Source organism: Eptesicus fuscus, chromosome 2 (genome assembly GCF_027574615.1).
Source record: "Eptesicus fuscus isolate TK198812 chromosome 2, DD_ASM_mEF_20220401, whole genome shotgun sequence".
NCBI lineage: Eukaryota > Metazoa > Chordata > Mammalia > Chiroptera > Vespertilionidae > Eptesicus > Eptesicus fuscus.
The window spans coordinates 20,644,822-20,670,329 of NC_072474.1; the positions used below are offsets into that span (position 1 = coordinate 20,644,822).

A 25,508-nucleotide genomic window follows, 5' to 3' on the forward strand; every position below is an offset into this window, starting at 1 on the left:
CACAGATAAGAAAAAGCTAAAGGAGTTCATCACCAACAAACCAGAATTATATGAAATGCTGAAAGGTATTCTTTAAGAAGAGGAATAAGAAGAAAAAGATAAAAATTATGAACAACTAATATGTAACTATCAACAAATGAATCTAAAAACCAAGGGAATAAAAAATCTGATGAACAGTGTTAATTGGTGAATATAATAGAATCAGGGCATAGAAAGGGAGTGGACTGACAATTCTCGGGGGAAAAGGGGAGTGGGGGGTGCGGGAAAAGACTGAACAAAAAGCGTACACCTATGGAGGAGGACAGCGGGGGAGAGGGAAGGTAAGGGCAGAGGGTGGGGTAGGAACCTGGTGGAGGGGAACTATGGAAGGAAAAAAGAGGAACAATTGTAATAATCTGAACAATAAAGATTTATTAATTTTAAAAAATGTTCTGTGAAAATAATTAGGGTGTAAGAGTATGTGTAATATTCATCCAGAATAAAAACTGGAGCCTTGGCCAGTGTGGTTCAGTTGGTTGAGTGTCATCCCATGCACTAAAAGGTCACCTGTTCAATTCACAGTCAGGACACATACTCAGGTTGCAGGTTGACCCCTCTTGGGGTGCACAGGGAGGCAACATTTCTCTCCCCTTCCTCTCTCTCCAAAATCAATTTTTTTTTAAACTGGAGGAAATATTTGACTATTCATATGTATCTGCATATACCAAAAGACCAAGAAGGATATGCAAAAAAAAGTAATAACAGCAATTGTCTTGGTGGTAGGAAAGTTGTTGAGGAACTAGGCAAATGGTGAACTGGAGTAGGAAAGACTGTTAATACTTTTTTAAATTTTGCAAAATGTGACTATATAATATAGTTTAAAGAATAAATTAACATACGTAAATATATGTATTGCGAAAAACATTGTATTTTCCCTTTTCTTTACTAATACCATTACTGTATTCTTTGCCAAAAATACTTTAATCTATTCAATAAATGGCGTTAGAAATTAATTAAACAGATATGTGCAAAACAATGAAACTAGACCACACTCTTACACCATACACAAGAATAAACTCAAAAGTATTAAAAACTTACATGTTAGACTCAAAACCATAAAAATCCTGGAAGAAAACAAAGGCAGTAAAATCTCGGACATTTCTTGTAGTAATTTTTTTTCCCTACTATATCTCCTTAGGCAAGGGAAACAAAAGAAAAAATAAACAAATGGGACTACATCAAATTAAAAAGCTTTTGCTCAGCAAAGGACACCTTCAACAAAATGAAAAGATAACCACTCAATGGGAGAATATATATTTGCTGATACAACTGATAAGGGGCTAATACCCAAAATTTATAGAGAACTTACAAAACTCAACACCAAAAAACAAACAATCCAATTAATAAATGGTAAAGGACCTAACTAGACCCGAACAGACCTCATGATAAAGGACCTAACTAGACCCGAACAGACCTCAAAAGAGGTTAAAATCCAGAATTTTTAAAGAACTTATAAACCTCAACACCAAAAAACAATTCAATTTAAAAATGGGCAAAGTTCCAAAGAGGATATATAGATGGCCAATAGACAAATAAAAGTTGTTAAATGTCATTCACTAATCATCAGAGAAATACAAATTAAAACTGCAATGAGATATCACCTCACACCTATGAGAATGGTTATTATTAGTAATCAACAAACAAGTATTGGGGAAGGTGTGCAGAAAAGGGAAACCTCATGCACTATTGGTGGGAATGCAGACTGGTACAGCAACTGTGGAAAATGGTATGGGGTTACTTCAAAAAATTAAATATGGAACTGCTTTATGGCCCAGTGATTCCACTTCTGGAAATATATATCCAAAGAAACCCAAAACACTGATTAGAAAAAATATATGCAACCCTACATTCATTGCAGAGTTATTTACAACTAGAGGACCGGTGCACGAAATTCATGCAAGAGGGCGTGGGGGAGGGTGTCCCTCAGCCCAGACTGCACCCTCTCCAATCTGGGACTCCTCGAGGGATGTCCAACTGCCCATTTAGGCCCAATACTGGGATCAGGCATAAATGGGCAATCGGACATCCCTCTCACAATACAGGACTGCTGGCCCCCAACCGCTCACCTGCCTGTCTACCTGATTGCCGCTAACCGCTTCTGCCTGCCAGCTGGATCACCCCCTAACCACTCCCATACCAGTCTGATAGATGCCTAACTGCTCCCCTGCTGGCCCAATTGCCCCTAACTGCCCTCCTCTGCCGGACTGATCACACCTAACTGCCCGCCCCTGCCAACCTGGTCGCCCCCAACTGTCCTCCCCTGCTGCCCTGGTTGCCCCCAACTGCCCTTCCCTGCAGGCCTGATCACCCCTAACTGCCCTCACCTGCTGGCCTGGTCACCCCCAACTGCTCTCTCCTGCAGGCCTGGCTCCCCACAACTGCCCTTTCCTATAGGCCTGGTTCCCAACTGCCCTCCCTTGCAGGCCTGGTCCCCCCCAACTGTCCTCCCCTGTAGGCCTGGTTGCGCCCAACTGCCCTTCCCTGCAGGCCTGGTCACCCCTAACTGCCCTCGCCTGCTGGCCTGGTCACCCCCAAGTGCTCTCTCCTGCAGGCCTGGTCACCCCTAACTGCCCTCTCCTGCTGGCCTGGTCACCCCCAAGTGCTCTCTCCTGCAGGCCTGGCCCCCCACAACTGCCCTTTCCTATAGGCCTGGTTCCCCACAACTGCACTCTCTGCAGGCCTGGTTGCCCCCAACTGCCCTCCCCTACCAGCCTGGTCCCCCCCAACTGTCCTGTCCTGTAGGCCCGGTTGCCCCCAACTGTCCTCCCCTGCCGGCCCGGTCACCCCTAACTGCCCTCCCCTGCAGGCCTGGGTCCCTCCCAACTGCCCTCCCCTGCTGGCCTGATCACCCACAACTGCCCTCTCTTACAGGCCTGGTCCCCCCCAACTGCCCTCCCTTGCAGGCCTGGTCCCTCCCAACTGCCCTCCACTGCAGGCCTGGTTACTCCCAACTGCCCTCCCCTGCAGGCCTGATCACCCCCAATTGCCCTCCCAACTGCCTTCCCCTGCCGGCCATCTTGTGTCCACATGGGGTGGCCATCTTGTGTGTTGGAGTGATGGTAAATCTGCATATTACTCTTTTATTAGATACGATAGCCAAGATTTTGAAGCAACCCAAGTATCCATCAATACATGAATAGATAAAAAGCTGTGGTACATATACACAATGGAATACTACTCTGCCATAAAAAAGAAGGAAATTTTACCCTTTTGAGAGCATAGATGGACCTAGAGAACAATATACTAAGTGAAATAAGCCAATAAGAGAAAGACACAGACCATATGATTTCACTCATATGTGGAATCTAATGAACAAAATGAACTAACAAGCAAAATAGAGACAGATCAAAGATAGAAAACTGATAGCTATGAGAGATGCTAGGGGAGTAGGGATTGGGGACAAAAGGGGGAAAGAGAAAGAACTCATGGACAGGACAACAGCATGGTGACTGCCAGGGGAAACAAGTGGGGTGAGGTGGAGGGTATAAGGGGTATAAATGGTGATCGGTGGAGATTTGGCTTAGGATAGTGAACAAACAATACAGTGCATAGACAATGTGTTATAGAATTGTACATCTGAAACCTGTTTTTGTTAATCAATGTCACCCAAATAAATTCAATAAACAGACAAAAAATACTTTAGAGTTGGCTACCCAAAATGTAAGTGTATACTAACAGAAGTTATACCTCTACTTTTTATTTTTATTTTTTTTAATATATTTTATTGATTTTTTAAAATACATTTTATTGATTTTTTTTTTTAACAGAGAGGAAGGGAGAGGGATAGTTACAAACATCGATGAGAGAGAAACATCGATCAGCTGCCTCCTGTACACCCCCCACTGGGGATGTGCCCACAACTGAGGTAAATGCCCTTGACCAGAATCGAACCCAGGAGCCCCAGTCCGCAGGCTGACGATCTATCCACTGAGCCAAACCGGTCAGGGCTATTTTATTGATTTTTTACAGAGAAGAAGGGAGAGGGATAGAGAGTTAGAAACGTGGATGAGAGAGAAACATTGATCAGCTGCCTCCTGCACACCCCCTACTGGGGATGTGCTTGCAACCAAGGTACATGCCCTTGACTGGAATCAAACCTGGGACCCTTTAGTCCGCAGGCCAAGGCTCTATCCACTGAGCCAAGCCAGTTAGGGCATATACCTCTACTTTATTTTTTTTTTAATTTCTTTATTGATTAAGGTGTCACATATATACCTCTACTTTTTAAAAATTTCTTTATTATTGAAAGTTCCAACCCCCACCCCAGGCCTTTACCACACTATTGTCTATGTCCATGGGCAATGCATATCCTATATAAGAAAGATGCAATATGCAAATGGTCGTTATGCTGTGAAGCTTAACAACTGACCACATAACAACCGGATCACGATCAGCAGGAGAGTGAGGCAGTGAGCTACAAGCGGGTGGCAGAGAGCTACAGGAGGGGGCAGGGCAGCAAGCTATGAGGGGGGGGGGAGGGGAACTACAGGAGGGCAGGGCAGCAGGTGGAGAGCTACTGGAGGGCAGCAGCAAACTACTGGTGAGCTACTGGTGCACAGATTCACGCACAGGGCTACTAATATGAATATAAGTTCTTTGGTTTATATTTTCCCATCCACCTTCCCTCTAAGATTCAATGGTCTGTTCCATGTTTCTATGTCTCTGGATCGGTTTTGTTCATCAGTTTATTTTATTCATTAGATTCCACATATGAGTGAGATCATGTTATACTTGTCTTTCTGTGACTGGTTTATCCACTTAACATAATACTCTCCAGGTCCCTCCAAACTATCTCAAAAAGTAAGAGATCCTTCTTTTTTATTGCTGCATAGTATTCCATGGTATAAATGTACCACAGCTTTTTTTATCCACTCACCTATCGGGCACTTGGGCTGTTTCCAGACCTTAGCTACAGAAAAATATATCTCTACTTTTTAAATTTCTTCATGAGTTACTTGATTTTCACAGGATGCCACAGTTTAATAAATTCATAGTACTGAGCTATAAAGAAATACAGATTTCTCTGAGGGAGATAACTAAAAACAGAAATGAAAATGAGAAATACAAAAGCACAACAGAATTTTGGAATCAGCCAAAAGGCCCTCAAGTGTGTTAAAATTAACATTCAATAAAAACATCATCTGTCCTGCAATACACAAAAGGGGGGCAGAGGTCTAAAACAACAGATTTTAACTCTAGCTGAGAGGGGGGGTGGGGGGGGAGGAAGGGAGGGAGGAGAGAGGGAGAGAGAGAGAGCAGCTTATTTTTCAAAAATACTTTCTATAAGGAACTGTATCCATTAAAAAAATCAAGATTTTAATTATAAGTATGTGGATTGTTCTGCATTAAGAAAAAAACAATTCTTAATTCTATCCACAAAGTAGAAAAACTTTTTCAATAAAAAATTCATAAATTATATTCACTGCTATAAAAATATGAGTGGTCAACACTATTCAATTTTATATAATAATATAAACTACCAAATACCTTAAAATACTTTCCCAATCCAGTCTTCAATAAAAATTTTTTCAAAAATCTCTGCACTTACCCCCATTATCTGTTCTTTTTAAAGCTCCATCCTTATGAGGACACAGTTCACATCTCTATTTAAAAAAAAAGAAAGAAAGGAAACAAAGATATTTTTCAGATTACAAAAGTATAACATCTTCCTTGTAACTTCAAAACTATTAAAAAGGTAGGAGCAACATTTGTACTAGTTGCCACCAAGAGTAACATTTCAGAACATTCCTCACAAAGTAATTCTCCTCGACATGAGATCAGAGCACCAGATAACTTTTACAAAGTAAATTGTTGCTTACTTTTAAATTCCTGCCAAGATTTTTTTAGTGTTAAATTAATAAAAACAAAAAGATTCTCTAAACATAGGACTGGGGCATGGTTTTTAACATTTGCTTCTAGCTCTTTACTTTCTACCTAAGATCAGCTAGGCTTAGTCTACTCAGTTAGGTCTGGTTTGTTTTTAAAGAGCCAAACTCAAAAATTTTTAATTTTTATTAGGTGGCAAGGCATGGTCTCTCATATGCTGACCTGCCTTCTGGAAGAAAGTGCTCTAATTATTCTAGTTACTCTTATTCACACACAATGGTACTCGGAAGTTATCATGAATCCCACTGCCTACCACTCCCCAATTTAAAACCAGAAATAAACACAGAGCCACTACTAATCTTTCTTTTCATTATTGACAAGAGGACAAATACTATTATAAAATTAATAAACAGAGTAAGCTCTTTAAGATTTTTTTAATTGATTTTTAGAGAGAGAGAGGAATGGAGAGGGAGAGAGAGAAATATCAACGGGAGAGCAAAACATCAATGGGTATGCCCGCCTACTGGGGATCAAGCCCAAAAGCCAGGCATGCACACTGACAGGGAATCTAACGGCAACTTTTAAGTGCATGGGACTACTACGCACAACAGCAAGGACTAAACAGAGTAAGTTTAATGGCATTGTCTTACTATGAAGAATATGTTCCTAGAGGTCACACTTGAGTATTTATTATCTGTGTACCCCATCATGCTCCCCAACTTACAGCATATAATATAGTAACATAAATAAATTACAAAGAAAAATAAGAACAAGAAATTAAGTATATAAAACATAAGCCATGAGATGCTATTATTTCACTCTCCTTATTTTCCTCTTACCATTTTGGCAGTACTTCTCTGATCACCTTATCCAATGTTTAAATGCAGAAGTTCCTCAGCACTCTCACTTAAGATACCTTCTCATTTCATGTTAAACACTCGGCAATCTCATTCATTTTCCATACATCTATCACCAATTAAATTAGTAGGATATGCCAGTGACTCACAAATTTGACCTATTCATTTGTGCTTAGATCCATATGTAAAACTTTCTATAATACACTAGTGGCCTGGTGCATGAAATTCGTGCACATTAAAAGGGAATTAGAAGAGCCCTAACCAGTTTGGCTCAGTGGATAGAGCGTCGGCCTGCGGACTGAAGGGTCCCAGGTTCGATTCTGGTCAAGGGCATGTACCTTGGTTGCGGGCACATCCCCAGTAGGGGATATGCATGAGGCAGCTGATCGATGTTTCTCTCTCATCGATGTTTCTAACTCTCTATCCCTCTCCCTTCCTCTCTGTAAAAATTCAATAAAAAATATATTTTTAGGAAAAAAAAGGGAATTAGAGAAAATATTTTAATATTGCTATTTGCCCTTTCTCTATAATAGAAGTATCAGAGATGAAAGAAAGTTATTAAAATATATATGAAAATCTCCCTCCTGTCAGAGTCTGGGGCACGCTGCGGGACCTAGAGTCAAATCCCTGCCCACCACCTGTACACACTTCAAAAATGCAGGAGACCCAGACCCAGCTGGCCCCAGCCCGGTCAAGGACTTCTAGAAAGGGGGCACAGCCTCAGGTCCCCCAGCCTGGTGCCGGGTGGGGTCGCAGACTCAGATCCCCCAGCCTAGAGCTGGGGCAGGGGCGTAGCCTCGGGTCCCCTGCCACAGAGCGGGGGGCATGGCATGAGGTCTCCTGGCCCAGCGCTGGGGCGGGGGGCACAGCCTGAGGTACCCCATCAAGCCCCGGCCAGGCACCATGCAGCCTCAGGTCCCTGTTGTCCTGTCGTGATGTTACTGCGTCCTGGCTAATTTGCATATTCCTCTATTATTAGATAGACTAGAGGCCTGGTGCACAAAATTCATGCACGGGGGTGTGTGTCCCTCAGCCCAGACTGCACCCTCTCCAATCTGGGATCCCTCTCACAATCCAGGACTGCTGGCTCCCACCTCCTCGCCTGCCTGCCTTCGTGACTGCCCCTAACTGCTTCTGCCTGCCAGCCTGATCACTCCCTAACCACTCCCCTGCCAGCCTGATTGATGCCTAACTGCTCCCCTGCCAGCCTGTTTGCCCCTAACTGCCCTCCCCTGCAGGCCCGGTCCCCCAACTGGTCTCCCCTGCAGGCCTGGGTCCCCCCCCAGCTGCCCTTCCCTGCAGGCCCGGTCACCCACAACTTCCCTCCTCTGCCGGCCTGGTCACCCCTAACTGCCCTCCCCTGCAGGCTTCATCACCCCCAATGCCCTCACTTGCAGGCCTGGTCCCTCCCAACTGCCCTCCCCTGCTGGCCATCTTGTGGTGGCCATCTTGTGTTCACATGGGGGCAGCCATCTTGTGTTGGAATGATGGTCAATTTGCATATTACTCTTTTATTAGATAGGATAGACGCTTTAAATTCAGTCCCAAATTTATGACTACACTTACTCTTCCTGCAATTTTCCCTATCTTTGTAATAATATTATTAATCACATATTGCCCATATCTAGGCATCATCTTTTGACAGCTTTACCCTATTTCCTAAACTCATATGTTTTAAAAATATGTTTGTATTGATTTGATAGAGGAAGGTAGAAGGAGAGAGAGAAACATCGATGTGAGAAACATTAACAGGTTCCCTCCTGCACACCACCTACTGGGGATCAAGCCCGCAACCTGGGTGTGTGCCCTGTCCAGGAATTGAACCGGTGACCTTTTGGTGCATGGAACAACGCTCAACCAACTAAGCCACAAGGCTAGGGCTAACCTCATATTTAATCAATCACCACAATTGGGCCATTCTCCTCCTAAATACTGGTGAGATTTGACTACTACTCTCCTTCTACACTAGTGTTAGCCAACTGCAAGCCAACATCAACTCTCATCAGGACCACTTCAGTGGTCTTCTACTAAATAGTCTCCCAGTACCTGACCCTTCCAGTCTACAGAATGAACTTCAAAAATGCAAGTCAATATACATAACTTCCCCACTTATAGCCTTTAAATGCTTTTCCTACATGATCTGCTCCTTATTTTTCTCTATGACGTTCTTATTGTCTGGACAATACTGACTTTTCTTCTTTCAGTTCAGTAAATACTCCAAAGCTCATTCCTATCTGAAGCCTTTAACCCTTTGCACTCGCTTGCTTTTTTCTCGATTCCTTTATTCTAATGCTAACTGTGTCGGGTCACACTCGACATCCGAGTGCAAAAGGTTAAATGTGTTGCTTTTACTCTACCTAAAATACTGTCCTCACCCCAAATCACTTTCACAGTTAGGTAACTTCTTACTTCCCTCAGGTCCTTGCTTAAAGTCACTTCCTCAAAAAATATTTCTCTGAATACCTTTATTAAATTAGGTGCCGTTTATGAGTTATCTATGTACTTTTCTTCTTATTGTATACTAGTGGCCCGATGAACGAATGAAGATTCATGCAAGAATGGGCCTTCATTCCCCTGGCTGTCGGCACTGCCTTCGCTCTGGCCGGAGCCGCCTTTCCGCCTTCTCACGCTGCCCAGAGGCCCAGAGCAGCGAGGGTGGTGCGGAACGCCTGCGTCGTCGCCATGGCAACAAAGCAAGCGTCCTGCCCCGGCCCCTGGCCACTTGGTGTCTGGATATGCAAATTAACTCACCATCTTTGTTGGGTTAATTTGCATACTCACTCCTGATTGGCTGGTGGGCGTCGCGAAGGTACAGTCAATTGGCGTGTTACTCTTTTATTAGGTAGACTGCAATCACAATTATTTATGCAATTATGTTTATCTCCTTTGCTAGATTATAAATTCCATTTCATAGCTATAGCCCTAGCATCTATCACAGCTGGATACATGGAAGGAGCAAAAACATAAGCAGATTTGCTAAAGACAGGCAATAATTTGGTTCTAAGTTATACCTCCTACACAGATGGAAACACTATTAGTTGTACAATTTACCTTGGAGGAAAAAAATCAGTTACTTATAGAAGTATAACTAAATCTAATGTAAGGATTACAGCCAGTGATAGATTACTCTTTGGGATGGTTAGGTATAAGAACAATGTTCAACAATTGGGGAAGAAAAAATTCAAATTAGACACTTGAAACTTTACTGATCACAAATATAAATTCAAAATGTTTGGAAAACAATTTCAATAGAAGAATTAAGACCGAAAATAACCAGTAGTCGAATCTAAAAAATTAAAAACTTCTATAAAAGAAAAACATTAGAATAGACAATTCAAAAATTTTTATTTCTCTCTCCTCTTGTGGCCTAAGATGCTGAAAGGAAAGAAGGCTAAGGGAAAGAAGGTGGTACTGGCTCCTGCTGTTGTGAAGAAGCAGGAGGCCAAGAAGGTGGTATATCCCATTTGAGAAAAGGTCCAAGAATTTTGGAATTGGACAGGACATCCAGCCCTAAAGGGACCTCACCCACTTTGTCAATGGCCCCTCTAACATTCGGTTGCAGTAGCAAAGGACTATTCACTATTAAGTATCTGAAAGTGCCTCCTGCCATTAACCAGTTCACTCAGGCCTTAGACCACCAAACAGCTACTCAGCTGCTTAAGCTGTCCCACAAGTATAGACCAGAGACAAAGCAAAGAGAAGATGCAGAAATTGTTGGCCTGGACTGAGAAAAAAGCTGCCAGCAAAGGGGATGTCCCCAAGAGGCCACCTGTCCTTCCAACAAGGGTTAACACTGTAACCACCCTGGTGGAGAACAAGAAGGCCCAGCTGATAGTGACTGCACATGATAGGGATCCCATCAAGCTGGTCGTCTTCCTGCTTGCACTGTGCAGTAAAATGGGGGTTCCCTACTGTATTATCAAGAGGAAGGCCAGGATGGGGTGTCTAGACCACAGGAAGACCTGCACCACCATCACCTTTACACAGGTTAACTCAGAAGACAAAAGAGCTCAGGCTAAGCTGGCAGAAGCTATCCAGGCCAATTAAAATGACAGATATGATGAGATCCACCGTCAGTGGGGAGGCAATGTCCCAGAACCAAAGTCGGTGACTCACATTGCCAAGCTAGAATAGGCATTTTTGCCCACTACGTTAGCAAAGCTTTTCCTCATGTTCAGAGTGCAGTGAACATTTATTTTCATATACTATTGATGGCACCATAATCCAATTCTTTTAGAAAGCAATTTAGCAATATGATTCAAGGAAATTACTGATTCCATTACTTCACAGAGAGCCAAAAAAAAAAAAAATGATGGATATAGCATTTATTAAGTACTGTGTCATTATTATATCATTTATATACTATAAGTTCAAGACATGAAAAGAATGTGTATAAAAATATTTTATATGGCTGTTTATAAATATAAAAATTTTATAAAGAGTCTTAACTGTATAACAGTGAGGGAATGAATGCTATATTCACAAAGATTTTCACTGTTAACAAATAAATGCATAGAAAAAAACTCTAAAAGAAAATACACAAAATATATTAATAGACCTGTGATGAGAATAGTACGAATGAAGTGAATTTATTTCTTCATTCCAAAATATTTCATTTGTTTTATAATTTAAATACTTATAGACACATTACTATATGCTAAGTAAAATAATATGACTTTATCTTCCCACTAAGAGTAAAAATAGACAGGAGACTTGACAAAAAACATGATTATAGAAAAAACAAAACAAGATTAAGTTGTAGTCAGAAGACTGTATCTGGTATGAGGCATAAGGATAACAGAGACTTCAGATCCTATAGTAAACCAATCCAAACTGCAAAGTTTTGCAGGGCAGGCTGCAGCTACATGTGTACTAGAATTCCACAGATCCACTCTTATTTTAGTGAGATATAGTGTTAAAAAGGTGCAAATAAATCCTGCAAAAGGGTAAACATTATAAGGAGATACTGCTCCTCCAAAAAAGACATACATTAGAGATCTCACCACAATTTACCAAGAAAAAATACCCTTTAATTGTAATGGCCCAAACAAGTAGAAATTATACGAGGTTCCTTCTTTTTTTATATATCATGTAGTATAGTAAGAAAGCATACAACTATTTTCCATCTTTATAATGTAAGACAACATTACTTGTTCTAATTTATATTAGACTAGATGCCCGATACATGGAATTCATGCAAGGGGCTCCAAGGCCCCACTTCGTCCAGAAGGTCGTCTGGAATGTCATCCAGAAGGTCGTTCGGTCTAATTAGCTTATTACGCTTTTATTATTATAGACTAGAGGCCCGATACATGAAAATCGTGCAAGAGTAGGCTTTCCTTTCCCCGGATGTCAGCAACGGCTTCCCTCCAGGTGCCGGAAGACACCCAGAACCAGGGCTTCCCTTGCAGCCCAGCTTTGTCCAGAAGGTCGTTTGGTCTAATTAGCATATTACACTTTTATTATTATAGACTAGAGGCCCAGTGCATGAAATTTGTGTACGGGGGGGGGGGGTGTCCCTCAGCCCAGCCTGCACCCTCTCCAATCTGGGACCCCTTGAGGGATGTCCGACCGCCCGTTTAGGCCCGATCCCACCGGAATCGGGCCTAAACGGGCAGTCAGACATCCCTCTCACAATCCAGGACTGCTGGCACCCAAGCACTCGCCTGCCTCTGCCTGATTGCCCCTAACCGCTTCTGCCTGCCAGCCTGATCACCCCCTAACCACTCCCCTGCCAGCATGATCAAGGCCTAACTGCCCTCCCCTGCCGTCCTGGTCGCCCCCAACTGCCCTCCCCTGCAGGCATGCCCCCCCCCCAACTGCCCTCCCATGCAGGCCTGGTCACCCCTAACGGCCTTCCCCTGCAGGCCTGGGTACCCCCCAACTGTCCTCCCCTGCAGGGCTGGTCCCCCCACAACTGACCTCCCCTGCAGGCCTGATCCCCCCCCGAATGGCCCTCCCCTGCAGGCCTGGTCTCCCCCAACTGTCCTCCCTGCTTGCCTGATCGCCCACAACTGCCCTCCCCTGCAGACCTGGTCTCCCCCCCAACTGCCCTCCCTTGCAGGCCTGGTCACACCTAACTGTCCTCCCTGCTGGCCTGATCATCCACAACTGCCTTCCCTTACAGGCCTGATCTCCCCCAATTGCACTCTTCTGCCGGCCTGGTCACCCCCCTACTGCCCTTTTCTGCTGGCCTGGTCACCCCTAACTGCCCACAACTGCCCTCCCCTGCAGGCCATCTTGTGGCGGCCATCTTGTGTCCACATGGGGGCAGCCATCTTCGACCACATGGGGGCGGCCATCTTGTGTCTTAGAGTGACATCAATTTGCATATTACTCTTTTATTAGATAGGATTCTCTTGCAAAGTACTCACTTTACTTCACTAAGTCAAGCTCACCTAAAACACTGAGCTTTAGGAGGTTGTGGCTATGTAACTATGCATTCAGCTATACTTGTTTACCCAGACTGTGATCACCATTACATTACAAAAAGCAGTAAGATAATAATTAAAAATAGTATTACATGCCCTAGCTGGTTTGGCTCAATGTATAGAGCAGGGGTCCTCAAACTTTTTAAACAGGGGGCCAGTTAACTGTCCCTAAGACCGTTGGAGGGCTGGACTATAGTTTAAAAAAAAACTGCCGAAACCAGTTTGGCTCAGTGGATGGAGCATCGGCCTGTGGACTGAGGGGTCCCAGGTTCAATTCCGGTTAGGGGCACATGCCTTGGTTGCAGGCACATCCCCAGTGGGAGGTGTGCAGGAGGCAGCTGGTTGATGTTTCTCTCTCATTGGTGTTTCTGACTCTCTATCCCTCTCCCTTCCTCTCTGTAAAAGGTCAATAAAATGTATTTTTTAAAAAAACAAACTATGAACAAATTCCTATGCACACTGCACATATCTTATTTTGAAGTAAAAAACAAAATGACAAAAACACCCGCATGTGGCCCACGGGCCGTAGTTTGAGGACGCCTGGTATAGAGCATCGGCCTGCGGACTGAAGGGTCCCAGGTTCGATTCCAGCCAAAGGCACAGGCCTGGGCTGCGGGCTCGATCCCCAGTAGGGGGCATGCAGGAGGCAGCCAATCAATGATTCTCTCTCATCATTGATGTTTTTATCTCTCTCTCCCTCTCCCTTCCTCTCTAAAATCAATAAAATATATATTTTTAAAATTAGTATTACAGGTTAATGAGAAGTATAAATTCAAGTTTTAAGTTTGATCTTCCTCATATAAAAGATATAATTGTGGCATAAAATGTGGCTCAGTTGGTTGAGTGTCATCCCCTGAACCGAGAGGTCACCAGTTCAATTCCTGGTAAGGGCACATGCCTAGGTTGCGGCCCAATCCTGGTAGGGGGCATGCAGGAGGCAGTCAATCACTGTTTCTCTCTCTCCTTCTCTGCTCCTCTCTCTCTCTAAAATCAATAATAAAAAATATTTTTTTTAAGTACCTATAGGATAAAACACATACCATCATCATTTCTTTATTTAAGCAAAAGATAAAAATAGCCCTGACTGGTTTGGCTCAGTGGATAGAGCATCGGCCTGCAGACTAAAAGGTCCCAGGTTTGATTCCGGTCAAGGGCATGTACCTTGGTTGCGGGCATATCCCCAATAGGGGGTGCGCAGGAGGCAGCTGATCGATGTTTCTCTCTCATCGATGTTTCTGACTCTCTATCCCTCTCCCTTCCTCTCTGTAAAAAATCAATAAAATATATTTTTTTTAAAAAAGATAAAAATAAATCTAAATTAACACATCTTTTCTTGTGTTTTAGAAAGAGCATGACTACCACTCTAGAAATTAATGCCCGGGCTGTGGTCCAGGACTCCTAGGAGAAGCGATGATTCCGGGTCGAAGTCAAATAACCCCAGAATAGTTTGTTCTACCAGCAAGAAAGCTACAAAAGACTACTCTAATCATGTAAAAAGGACTTATGGGCTAACCTAAAGAGACTTCTGCTGGCCAAAGATGAAATTAATTAAGGCCAATGAAAATAACTGCAACGAAATGAAACATATCAATTATGTTTAAATCAATGATAAAGTGATCTATTCCAGAAGGAAACTTACACAAGACAAACCCTTACACAGATAACAAATAGATCCTAGCCCTAACTGGTTCGGCTCAGTGGGTAGTGTCGGCCTGCGGACTGAAGGGTCCAGGTTCTATTCCAGTCAAGGGCACATGACCTGGTTGTGGGCTCAATCCCCAGTAGGGGGTGTGCAGGAGGCAGCCAATCAATGATTCGCTCTAATCATTGATGTTTCTATCTCTCTCTCCCTCTTCCTTCCTCTCTGAAATCAATAAAAATATATATTTAAAAAAAAAAGATTCTAGTTTCCCACCATATGTCAGAACTGGAAGGTTTTTAGTCTGAAGATGAGCTAACCAGCCATAGTGGCTCCTGTAGTTTTAATACCTGAAGAACCAGAAGATAAAATTTCAGGGAAACAAGGAAAGTGAGGTCTGAATCAAGAAGAGGAGAGAACCAGGAGAAGCCCCCAAATATTTATATATAGAATATGCCCAAATCTCTCACTGAACTTAAAAAAGGCAAGCTAGAGTCCAGTTAAGGAAAAAGAAATTTAAGCAACTGCTCAAAATACTTAATAGATGGTTTGAATCTAACCCAATCAACTGCTTATAAAAACAATAACAATTTCTGCAAAGGAATATAATAAAATCCAGACTTCCCAAGTAAAACACTTACAATGTATTGGAAACTCCAAGTCACCTACCTGATCTACGAATAGGAAAATGTTAATCATGCTTGCAAACACAATCGGCGAAGGTCAACACGAAGATGACCTAGACATACATTGGAATTCGGCTTTAAAATAGCTATTATAATTAAACTAGAGGCCCGGTGCACGAAATTCATGAACTCAGGAGGGGGAGGGATCCCTCAGCCCAGCCTGTGCCCTCTCGCAGTCCGGGAGCCCTCGGGAGAGGTCCGTGGGGAGCAGGCCTAAGCCAGCAGTCGGACATCCTTAGCACTGCCGCAGAGGCAGGAGAGTCTATATCCTTAGCACTGCTGCTAGAGGCGACCCTGCTAGCGGTTCTCAACCAGTGGGTTGCGACCCACAGGTTGAGACCCGCTGCTATAGAACCTAAGACCATCGGAAAACACAGATATTTACATTACGATTCATTAACAGTAGCAAAATCACAGTTATGAAGTAAAAACAAAAATAATTTTATGGTTGGGGGTCACCACAACATGAGGAACTGTATTAAAGGGTCGCGGCATTAGAAAGGTTGAGAACCACTGGCCTAGAGGATGGAAGGGGCGGGGGGTGGGGGGGGTGTGAATAAATAAATAAGTGTGAGAATACAGTGGGAAAGAAAATTTAGAACACATAATGAATGAAAACTTCCTCAATTTGAAGGACATATTTATGGATTGAAGAAGCTCAGTGAACCTCAAGTAACCAAACCACTTACTGAAAAGCAAACAAGGGAAAAGGTATTGAAAGCAGCCAAGAGAAAATGACACATCAAATAAAGGGGAACAGTAACTGGATAAATGACTGCTTTCTCAATCTTTAAAGTATTTGAAGAAAAAGAACTGTCAATCCAGAATTCTGTATTTAACTAATAAATCCTTCAAAAATGAAGGTAAAATGGGTTTTTACAGATAAAAGAAACAATTAATCATCAGTAGACATGGGCTACAATAAAGACTAAAGTAAGTCATCAAAATTAAGGGAAATGGTACTAGATGAAAACGCAAATCTTCAGGAAACAAAGAAGAGCACCTCAAGTGGTAAATATCTGGGTAGCTATAAAAGACTTCTAGGTCTTATTATTTAAAAATACATGTTACTGCCCAGTCTGTGTGGTTTAGCAGTTGAGCATCAACCCAGGAACCAAGAGGTCACCAATTCAATTCCCAGTCAGGGCACATGGTCAGGTTGTGGGCTCAATCCCCAGTAAGGTGCATGTAGAAGGCAGCTGATCAATGATGTTTCTCTCCATTAATGTTTCTATCTCTCTATCCCTCTCCCTTCCTCTCTCTCTAAAAAAATTAACAACAAAAAATATTTTTAAAAAAATACATATTATTGAAAGCAAAAATTGTAATATCTTCTGGGTTGTGTAATATATGTAGATCTAATACATATGACAATAATATAACTGATAGCAGGCAGAGGTGATGTAAAAGAATCTCTGAAGGCTCCAAGTTTTCTACACTTTACAAAAAGTGGTACAATGCGCCGAAACCGGTTTGGCTCAGTGGATAGAGCGTCGGTCTGCGGACTGGAGGGTCCCAGGTTCGATTTCGGTCAGGGGCATGTGCATTGGTTGCGGGCACATCCCCAGGTGGGGGGTGTGCAGTGGGCAGCTGGTCGATGTCTCTCTCTCATCGATGTTTCTGGCTTTCTATCCCTCTCCCTTCCTCTCTGTGAAAACTCAATAAAATATATTTAAAAAAAAAGTGGTACAATGTTAACTATAATTGGCATGCTATATGTACTGTAAAAAGATAAATATATTGAAATTGCTAGAGGGATGCTAAGAAACTAATCCAAAGAGAAATAGCTTTACCAAAGTTATATGTTAAAACTTCTTATCTACAAATAAAAAAAATTAGGTTGGACCTTTTATTCATATAATTATATTATAAAAAAGCTGTGGTACATTTACACCTTGGAATACTATGCAGCAGTACAAAATAAGGATTGCTTACCCTTTGAGACAGCATGGAGGGACCTGGAGAGTATTATGCTAAGCAAAATAAGCCAGTCACAGAAAGACAAGTATCACATAATCTCACCCATATGTGGAAACTAATGCACAAAATAAGCTGATGAACAATAGAGATCCAGAGATATAGAAGCATGGAACAGACTGTTGAATCTCAGAGGGAAGGCCAAGGTGGATGGGTGGGTGGGAAGAGGTCAACCAAAGAACTTATATGCATATATGTTACACACACACTCTGGAGGCCCAATGCACGAAATTCGTGCAAGGGGCTCGGCCCTCGCAGCTGCGGCTTCCTCCAGAAGGTAGTCCGGAAGGACATCCAGAAGGTTGTTCAGCTGTCTGGTCTAATTAGAATATTGTGCTTTTATTATTATAGATATATATATGCATAACCCATGAACACAGACAACAGTGAGGTAGATGGGGGGCCGGGTATGGGCTAGAAGGGGTCAATGGGGGGGGGGGACATATGTAATACCTTCAACAATAAAGATTTAAAGATAAAAATATTTTTTAAATATATCCTGTTGGCAATGATATGGGAGAAATTAGACCCCTCATATATATTTTTTGGAATATAAAGTGGGATAGCTGCATTGGCAGTTCCTCAAATGGTTAAATATAATTATCATAAGTTTGATCAAAAAACTCCAAACCCAAAAGAAATGAAAACAGATGTATACATAGAAGTTTGTACACAAATGGTCATAACAGCATTATTCATAATAGCCAAAATGTAGATACAACCTAAATGTCCATCAATTAGTTAATGAGTATATAAAATGTGGTATATCCATACAATGGAATGTTATTTGGCAATAAAAAGAAATAAAGTTCTAATACATGCTACAACATAAGTGAACCCTAAACACGTTATGCTAAGAGAAAAAAAGGCACTGACAAAATACCAAGTATTGTACGATTCCATTTATATGAAATGTCCAGAATAGAGACAGAAAGTAGATTCGTGGTTTCCAGGGACTGGAGAGGCTGGGTAATGGATAGTGGCTGCTAATGGGCACAGAGCTGTTCCTGAGGTGATGAAAACATTCTTAAATTGATTACAGTAATGATTGCATAATTCTGTGACTATACTAAAAAACAATGAATTGTACCCTTTAAAAGGCTGAACTATGGCCGAAACCGGCTTGGCTCAGTGGATAGAGCGTCGGCCTGCGGACTCAAAGGTCCCGGTTCGATGCCGGTCAAGGGCATGTACCTTGGTTGCGGGCACATCCCCAGTAGGGGGTGTGCAAGAGGCAGCTGATCGATGTTTCTCTCTCATTGATGTTTCTAACTCTCTATCCCTCTCTCTTCCTCTCTGTAAAAAATCAATAAAATATATTTTAAAAAAAAAAAAAAAAAAGGCTGAACTATGGACACAGAGCTTTTTCTGAGGTAATGAAAATATTCTAAAATTAATTATGACAATGGTTTCACAATTTTGTAAATATACTAAAAACCACTGAATTGTACACTATATTTGTGAATTTTATCATTAAAACTGTTTTTAATACTAATTTTCAAATATATTTTTAAAAACTAGACAAACAGAAAACACCTACTAAAATGGTAGACCTAAATCCAAGCATGTAATGGCATCAAATGTTGAGACTAATCTTGAGACTCATAAGCATCAAATAATGAGGACATAAATATGTGCCTCATAACAATGATTCAAAATATATGAGGCAAAACTGTCACAAGTAAAGGGATAAATACTCAATTCCACAAACATAGTATAGTATGTTAACATTTCTCTCTTGGAAATTAACAAAACTGGATTTTAAAAAATCAATAAATAACCCCGGCTGGTTTGGCTCAGTGGATAGAGTGTAGGCCTGTGGACTGAAGTGTCCTGAGTTTGATTCTGGTCAAGGCCACATGCCCTGGTTGGGGGCGCAACCCCCAGTAGGGGGTGTGCAGGAGGCAGCCAATCAATGATTCTCTCTCATCATTGATGTTTCTATCTTTCTATCCCTTCCTTTCTGAAATCAATAAAAATAATAAACACACACACAAATAACCAATATAAGGAATAAAGAAGGAATTGTCACTATAGAACCAACAGATTGATAATCTTTTGTGATAAAAGCACAAAAGATTAATAATTTTACACTAATCAATTCAACAACTTGGATGAAATGAAAAACTTCCCTGAAAAATACAACTTACCAAAATTGATAGGATGAAATAAACACTTAAAGAAACCTTTACATTGAATTCATTATCAAAATCCTTCCTCAAAACAGAACCCTAGGCTCATATTTTTCACTGGTAAATTGCTTCATATCACCAAAGAAGAAATAGCATCACTTTCAGAAAATAAATACTTTCAAAAAATAGAGACTAATTCCAAAATCATTTTCCAAGTTCAGCATGAAAATATTAATGAATATACCAATAATACTAAAACCTGAAACTATGAAAACAATTGCAGACAAACATTCCTCATGTACATAAATGCAAAAATATTTACTATTAGCAATTTAAATCCAGCAATATATAAAAAGGATAATACACTGTAACCAAATGAAGTTTATCCCAGAAATACTTGGTTGTTATAACACATGAAAATAAAAACAATGAAATTTACCATATTTATTTTTTAAAATATATAATCATATCAACAGATGAAGAAAAAGCATTTGACAAAAAATATCCATTCAGGCCCTGGCCGGTAGCTCAATTGATTAGAGCATTGTCCCAATATGCCAAGTTTGTGAGTTCAATTCCCAGTCAGGGCACATACAAGAATCAAACATTGAATGCATAAATAAGTGAAATAACAAATTGATGTATGTCTCTCTCTTGCTCTTTCTCTCTCTAAAACAAACAAACAAAAAAAAATATATATATACATATATATTTTATATTTATATTTATATTTATATTTATATCTATATATCTCTAGCCGGTTTGGTTCAATGGATAGAGCGTTGCTGGCATGTAGACTGAAAGATCCCGGGTTTGATTCTGGTCAAGGGCACATTGCCGAGGTTGCGGGCTTGATCCCTAATGGGGCGTGCAGGAGGCAGCTGATCAATGATTCTCTCTCATCATTATATTTATATCTCTCCCTCTCCCTTCCTCTCTGAAAACAATTAAAATATATTTAAACATATATATATATATATATATCTACACTAATAAAAGAGAAACATGCAAATTGACCATCACTTCGCTATGCCCACCAGCCAATCAGAGTAAGTATGCAAATTAACCCGACTAAGATGGCAGCCGCCACAGAGCTGGAGCAAGCAGGAGGCTTGGGTTGCCCCGGCGATGGAGGAAGCCAAGCTTCCCGCCCACCCTGGCCAGCCCTGGCCTCCGCTCAAGGCTACAAAGTTTCAATTATAGAAGATAAATAAATCCCAGATACCTGCTTCCAGCCAGCCCTGGCCTATACTTGGGTCGCCGGGGGGCGTGGCTGACCTGCAAATCACCACAGGCCCCTCGCCCAGGCTGCCCCACGCCCCAAGGGAACCCCCACCCTGATCCGGGACACCCTTCAGGGCAAATCAGCCGGCCCCCACCCGTGTACCAGGCCTCTATCCTATCTAATAAAAGAGTAACATGCAAATTGACTGTCACTCCAACACATAAGATGGCTGCTCCCGTGGTCAAAGATGGCTGCCCCCATGTGAACACAAGATGGCTGCCACAAGATGGCCAGCAGAGGGCAGTTGGGAGGGACCAGGCCTGCAAGAGAGGGCAGTTGTGGGGAACCAGGCCTGCAGGGGAGGGGAGTTGGGAGTGACCAGGCCGGCAAGGGAGGAAAGTTGGGGGCGACCCAGGCTGGCAGAGGAGGGAAGTTGGGGGTGACCGGGCCTGCAGGGAAGGGCAGTTGAGGGGGACCAGGCCTGCAGGAGAGAGCAGTTTGGGGGGACCTTGGCCTGCAGAGGAGGGAAGTTGTGGGCGGAGACCAGACTAGCAGGGGAGAGCAGTTAGGGGTGACCGGGTCGGTAGGGGAGGGCAGTTGGGGGTGACCAGGCCTGCAGGAAGGGCAGTTAGGGGTGACCAGGCCAGCAGGGGAGCAGTTAGGCATCAATCAGGCTGGCAGTGGAGTTGTTAGGGGGTGATCAGGCTGGCAGGCAGAAGCAGTCAGGGGCAATCATGAAGGCAGGCAGGCAAGCAGTTGGGAGCCAGCAGTCCTAGATTGTGAGAGGGATGTCTGACTGCCGGTTTAAGCCCAATCCCCTAAGGAGTCCCAGATTGGAGAGGGTGCAGGCTGGGCTGAGGGACACATACACGCGCGTGCACAAATTTCCGTGCACCAGGCCTCTAGTCCTATAAATAAAAGCCTTGGTGGTCCTCACACCATCATGAAGTGATGCGCTCACACCGTCACAATCCATCACCAGGAGGCTGCCAATGAGGAGGCAGAATATGCCCTTGATATCAGGGGTGGGGGACCTGAACACTTGGAGCAGAAGGAATAGGACAGGCTCGGTGGGAGGGAACGCAGAGCAGAGCTGCAAGCAGAGCTGCAAGCAGAGCTGCAAGCAGAGCTGGTCGCATCGGTAAGGAAAAGCCAGTGCTACATCCTCAGGTTTGGAGGAGAGGGAGACTCAAGTGATTCTAGATTTTAAAGGGGGTTCTGAAAAATATATAAAGAGGCTTCTGAGTCCCTACCTTTCTCAGACTTGGGGGTCATGGAGTGCAGGCTGAACTCAGGGAAAACTTATTCTGGGAGACCATGGGCAGATCACACTCAGCCTCGGACTTTAGTTTCCTGGTGAGTGTCAGGTGGCTCTCCCCGCCTTCACCCGGATGCAAGGTTTGGGCTTCAGAACGTGGCTCAAAAGACTGAGAGCCTCTGGGGTGGTTGGGAAGGGGGGGGGGGGTGGCGGGGCGGGCAGGCTAGGCCTAGGGGACGCTACACACCCACGATTAAATCGTGCGCTGGGCCTCTAATACACACACACACACACACACACACACACACACACACACACATCACACACACACATACACATATACATATACATATGTATATGTATATATATCCAGCTATAAACTGCCAGAAAACTAGGAACAGAAGAGATCTTACTCAACCTGTATATTAATCTTATCTTTTCATTTTGATATTTGATACTTTGGGGCCTGCTGATGCTAGAGAAACTGCCCCACCCTCCGAAGACTGGCTAATTCCTGGAGATAGCAAACCAACTCCCCAGCTAGCTTTCATATATAGTGTATCCCCAAAAAAAACATATACATACACTTTAAATAATTATAAAGGCAGTGTTTATTAAAATACATTTCATTTTCAAAATTGAGCTATCAGCTGGTAAAGTATGTATACAGTTTTTTGGAACAACCTTATATGCAAAGCAACCATTCCAGAGCCCATATCCCTAACCATCTTTATCTATTTTATACTCCAGCACTATATTCCTCTGCCCTGATCACCACAAGGCTAGGTACCAGACAACTAGGCAAAGTCCCTATACCCCCAGAATCCTTGAAATTATTCGAACTAAATTATCCTAAACCTGATGACCATTCCTTGACTATTTCTTCCCACAGAAACCAAAATAAATGTTCCTGCCTTTACTTTTTCCCTTTTGCTCCTTCTGTCTCCTAACTAACCCATATGGCTTCCTTGGTGCAACTCCTCCTCTAGGGATCTTTGAATATAACGAACTACCTTTTCAATGGCAGTCCTTCTGATTCTTAATAATAATGAAATCAATATTTAAAACAAACTGGTAACAATCATCAGTAAAAACCCTACAGTTGACATCATAATTAATGGTACAAAACTGAATGTTTTCCCCAATGAATGGGAACAAGATTTAAGTATATGCAATAAAGGAAGAAATTTTTTTTAAATATACAAATTGGAAAGAGGTAAAGTTTTATGACATTATCATCTACTAGAAAAAGCTAAGTTATCACCAAAAATCTCATAGAATTAATGTGAGTTAAGTATGGTTGTATGACACAGGTCAATATACATAGGTCAATTCTACTTCCATATACTAAGAACAAATAATTAAAAACTGAATTCTTTAAAACCACTTACATGCCCTAACTGGTTTGGCTCAGTGGATAGAGCATCGGCCTGCGGACTCAAGGATCCCAGGTTCGATTCGGTCAAGGGCATGTACCTTGGTTGTGGGCACATACCCAGTGGGGAATGTGCAGGAGGCAGCTGATCAATGTTTCTCTCTCATCGATGTTTCTAACTCTCTATCCCTCTCCCTTCCTCTCTGTAAAAATTCAATAAAATATATATTTTTAAAAAACAACACACAATCACATAAAATATTGAATAATAAAAATAATTTTAAAATAAGACATAAGAACAAAGATTAAAAACCATAAAATACTGCTTGCAAAATAAAAACAAAGATGACCTAAATAAATGGAGAGCCAGACCATGCTAGTAAATAGGAAGATTCAACATTGTTAAAATGTCAATTCTCCTCAAAAAGATCTATAGGTTCAAAGCAATTGTAATCATAATCACATCACTTTCTGGAAATGGAAAAACTAGTATTAAAATTTATACAGAAGTACTAAGGACTTAGAATATGCAAAGCAATCTTGAAAAGATGAAAAGGGTTGAAGGATTTGCAAATCTGACTAAAAGACTTCATATACAGTTAAAAATAATCAAAATAATGCGGTAAACGCTATAAGGACAAACAGATCAATGAAACAGAATAAAGATTCCTAAAATAGAGCTCACTTATGCAGCCATGTTATGTTTTACCAAAGCAATCCAATGAGAAAAGGAGACTTTTTTCAACGAACAGTGCAGAAACAATTAGATATTCATTCTCAAAAAATAAAACCTACAAAACTTAATTTGAGATGCATCAGACCTAAATATAAATTAGCAAAAAAACAAAAAGTTTTTCAGGAAATTACCTTCATGACTTCAGGGTTAGCCAAAAGTGTCTTAGCTCACAGTAAGCAATAACTATAAAAGAAAAAACTGATAAATTATACTTAAATATTTCTGCTTATTAAAAGCCACAGTTAAGAAAATAGAAAACCACAGACTTGAAGAGAGTACTTACAAAATATTTTATCTAACAAAAGACTGGCATATCCAGGACATATAAGTTCTCCAACTCAAAAAGAAAAAAAGAAAAAGAAAGAAACAAAGAATAAAGGGGAAAAAAAAAGGAGAGAAAGAAGGAAAAGGGCTAAAGGTTTGAACAAATTCTTCATACAAGAAAACACATGAATGATCAATAAGCAAATAAAATGTACTCAATATCACTAGCCATTAAAAAATGCAAAATAAAACCAGTTCTAGTCAAGATGGGAGTAAAAGGGACCAGATTTAGCCTTGTGTATGAAATAATAAAAACCTAACAAAATGTATGAAAAATCAGCACTAAAGTTTTTAGACAACAAATAATGAAAGACAGTGATTCCTAGGAGACAAGAAACAAATGACATGAGCCATACATTTGCCAGCTTACTGCCTTGAGAGTTTCCAGGCGGTGGAACACAAAGAAGAAACCCAGGCAGGGCCTGTCTCCCCAAGTTGTGGAAATGGAGCTGCGAGTCCAAGGAAGCCAAGGTGGCTAGACCTCACAAGGGAGACCAGCACTGAGTAGAGAGCTGAGGAGAGAGAGAAAAATGAAGAGATCTACAGAGGCTGATCCTAGAATATGTTGAGTAACTAACTAATCAGCACTTGCATGTGAGAGACCTATTCAAGGCTAGGGAGAGAACCACCAAAAGATTTAGAAGTAATAGCACCCAGAATTCATACAAGGATGCAGATAATGCCTGTTCCCAAAAGCCAGAATGCAAAACCTAGTAATTAATATCACATCAGAGTACTAAGAAGGGTAATGCCTCAGGAGGAGGGAAAATTTAACCCTAAACATAGCTCTGGTCTGTCAAACAAAACAAAAACAAAACCTAAAAGGAACAAACTATTTTCCAGTAACTTAATCATGTCATAGAACAAAGTCAAAAAAAAATATTTTTAGGCATACTAAAACAGAGAAACAAACAAGTTAAAATTCATAATGACTATAAGTCAATAAAGACATACCCAGATACAGGAAATTATACCCCTAATGAAACAAAAACCAGCCAGTCAA

General features: G+C 41.7%; 1 protein-coding gene and 1 pseudogene across 5 annotated transcripts in view; one reads left to right on the forward strand and one right to left on the reverse strand.

Moving 5' to 3' along the window:
* Window positions 1–25,508, reverse strand: part of MLLT10 (MLLT10 histone lysine methyltransferase DOT1L cofactor) — a 229,860-nt gene that overhangs the window by 166,091 nt on the left and 38,261 nt on the right. For all 5 annotated transcript variants that reach the window (XM_028156561.2, XM_028156559.2, XM_008148856.3 and 2 more), the window contains exon 4: window positions 5,588–5,642. In XM_028156561.2, coding sequence (XP_028012362.1) covers window positions 5,588–5,642 — 55 coding nt within the window. The remainder of the gene's footprint in view (window positions 1–5,587; window positions 5,643–25,508) is intronic.
* On the forward strand, window positions 10,095–10,856 carry LOC103292616 (60S ribosomal protein L7a-like; annotated as a pseudogene).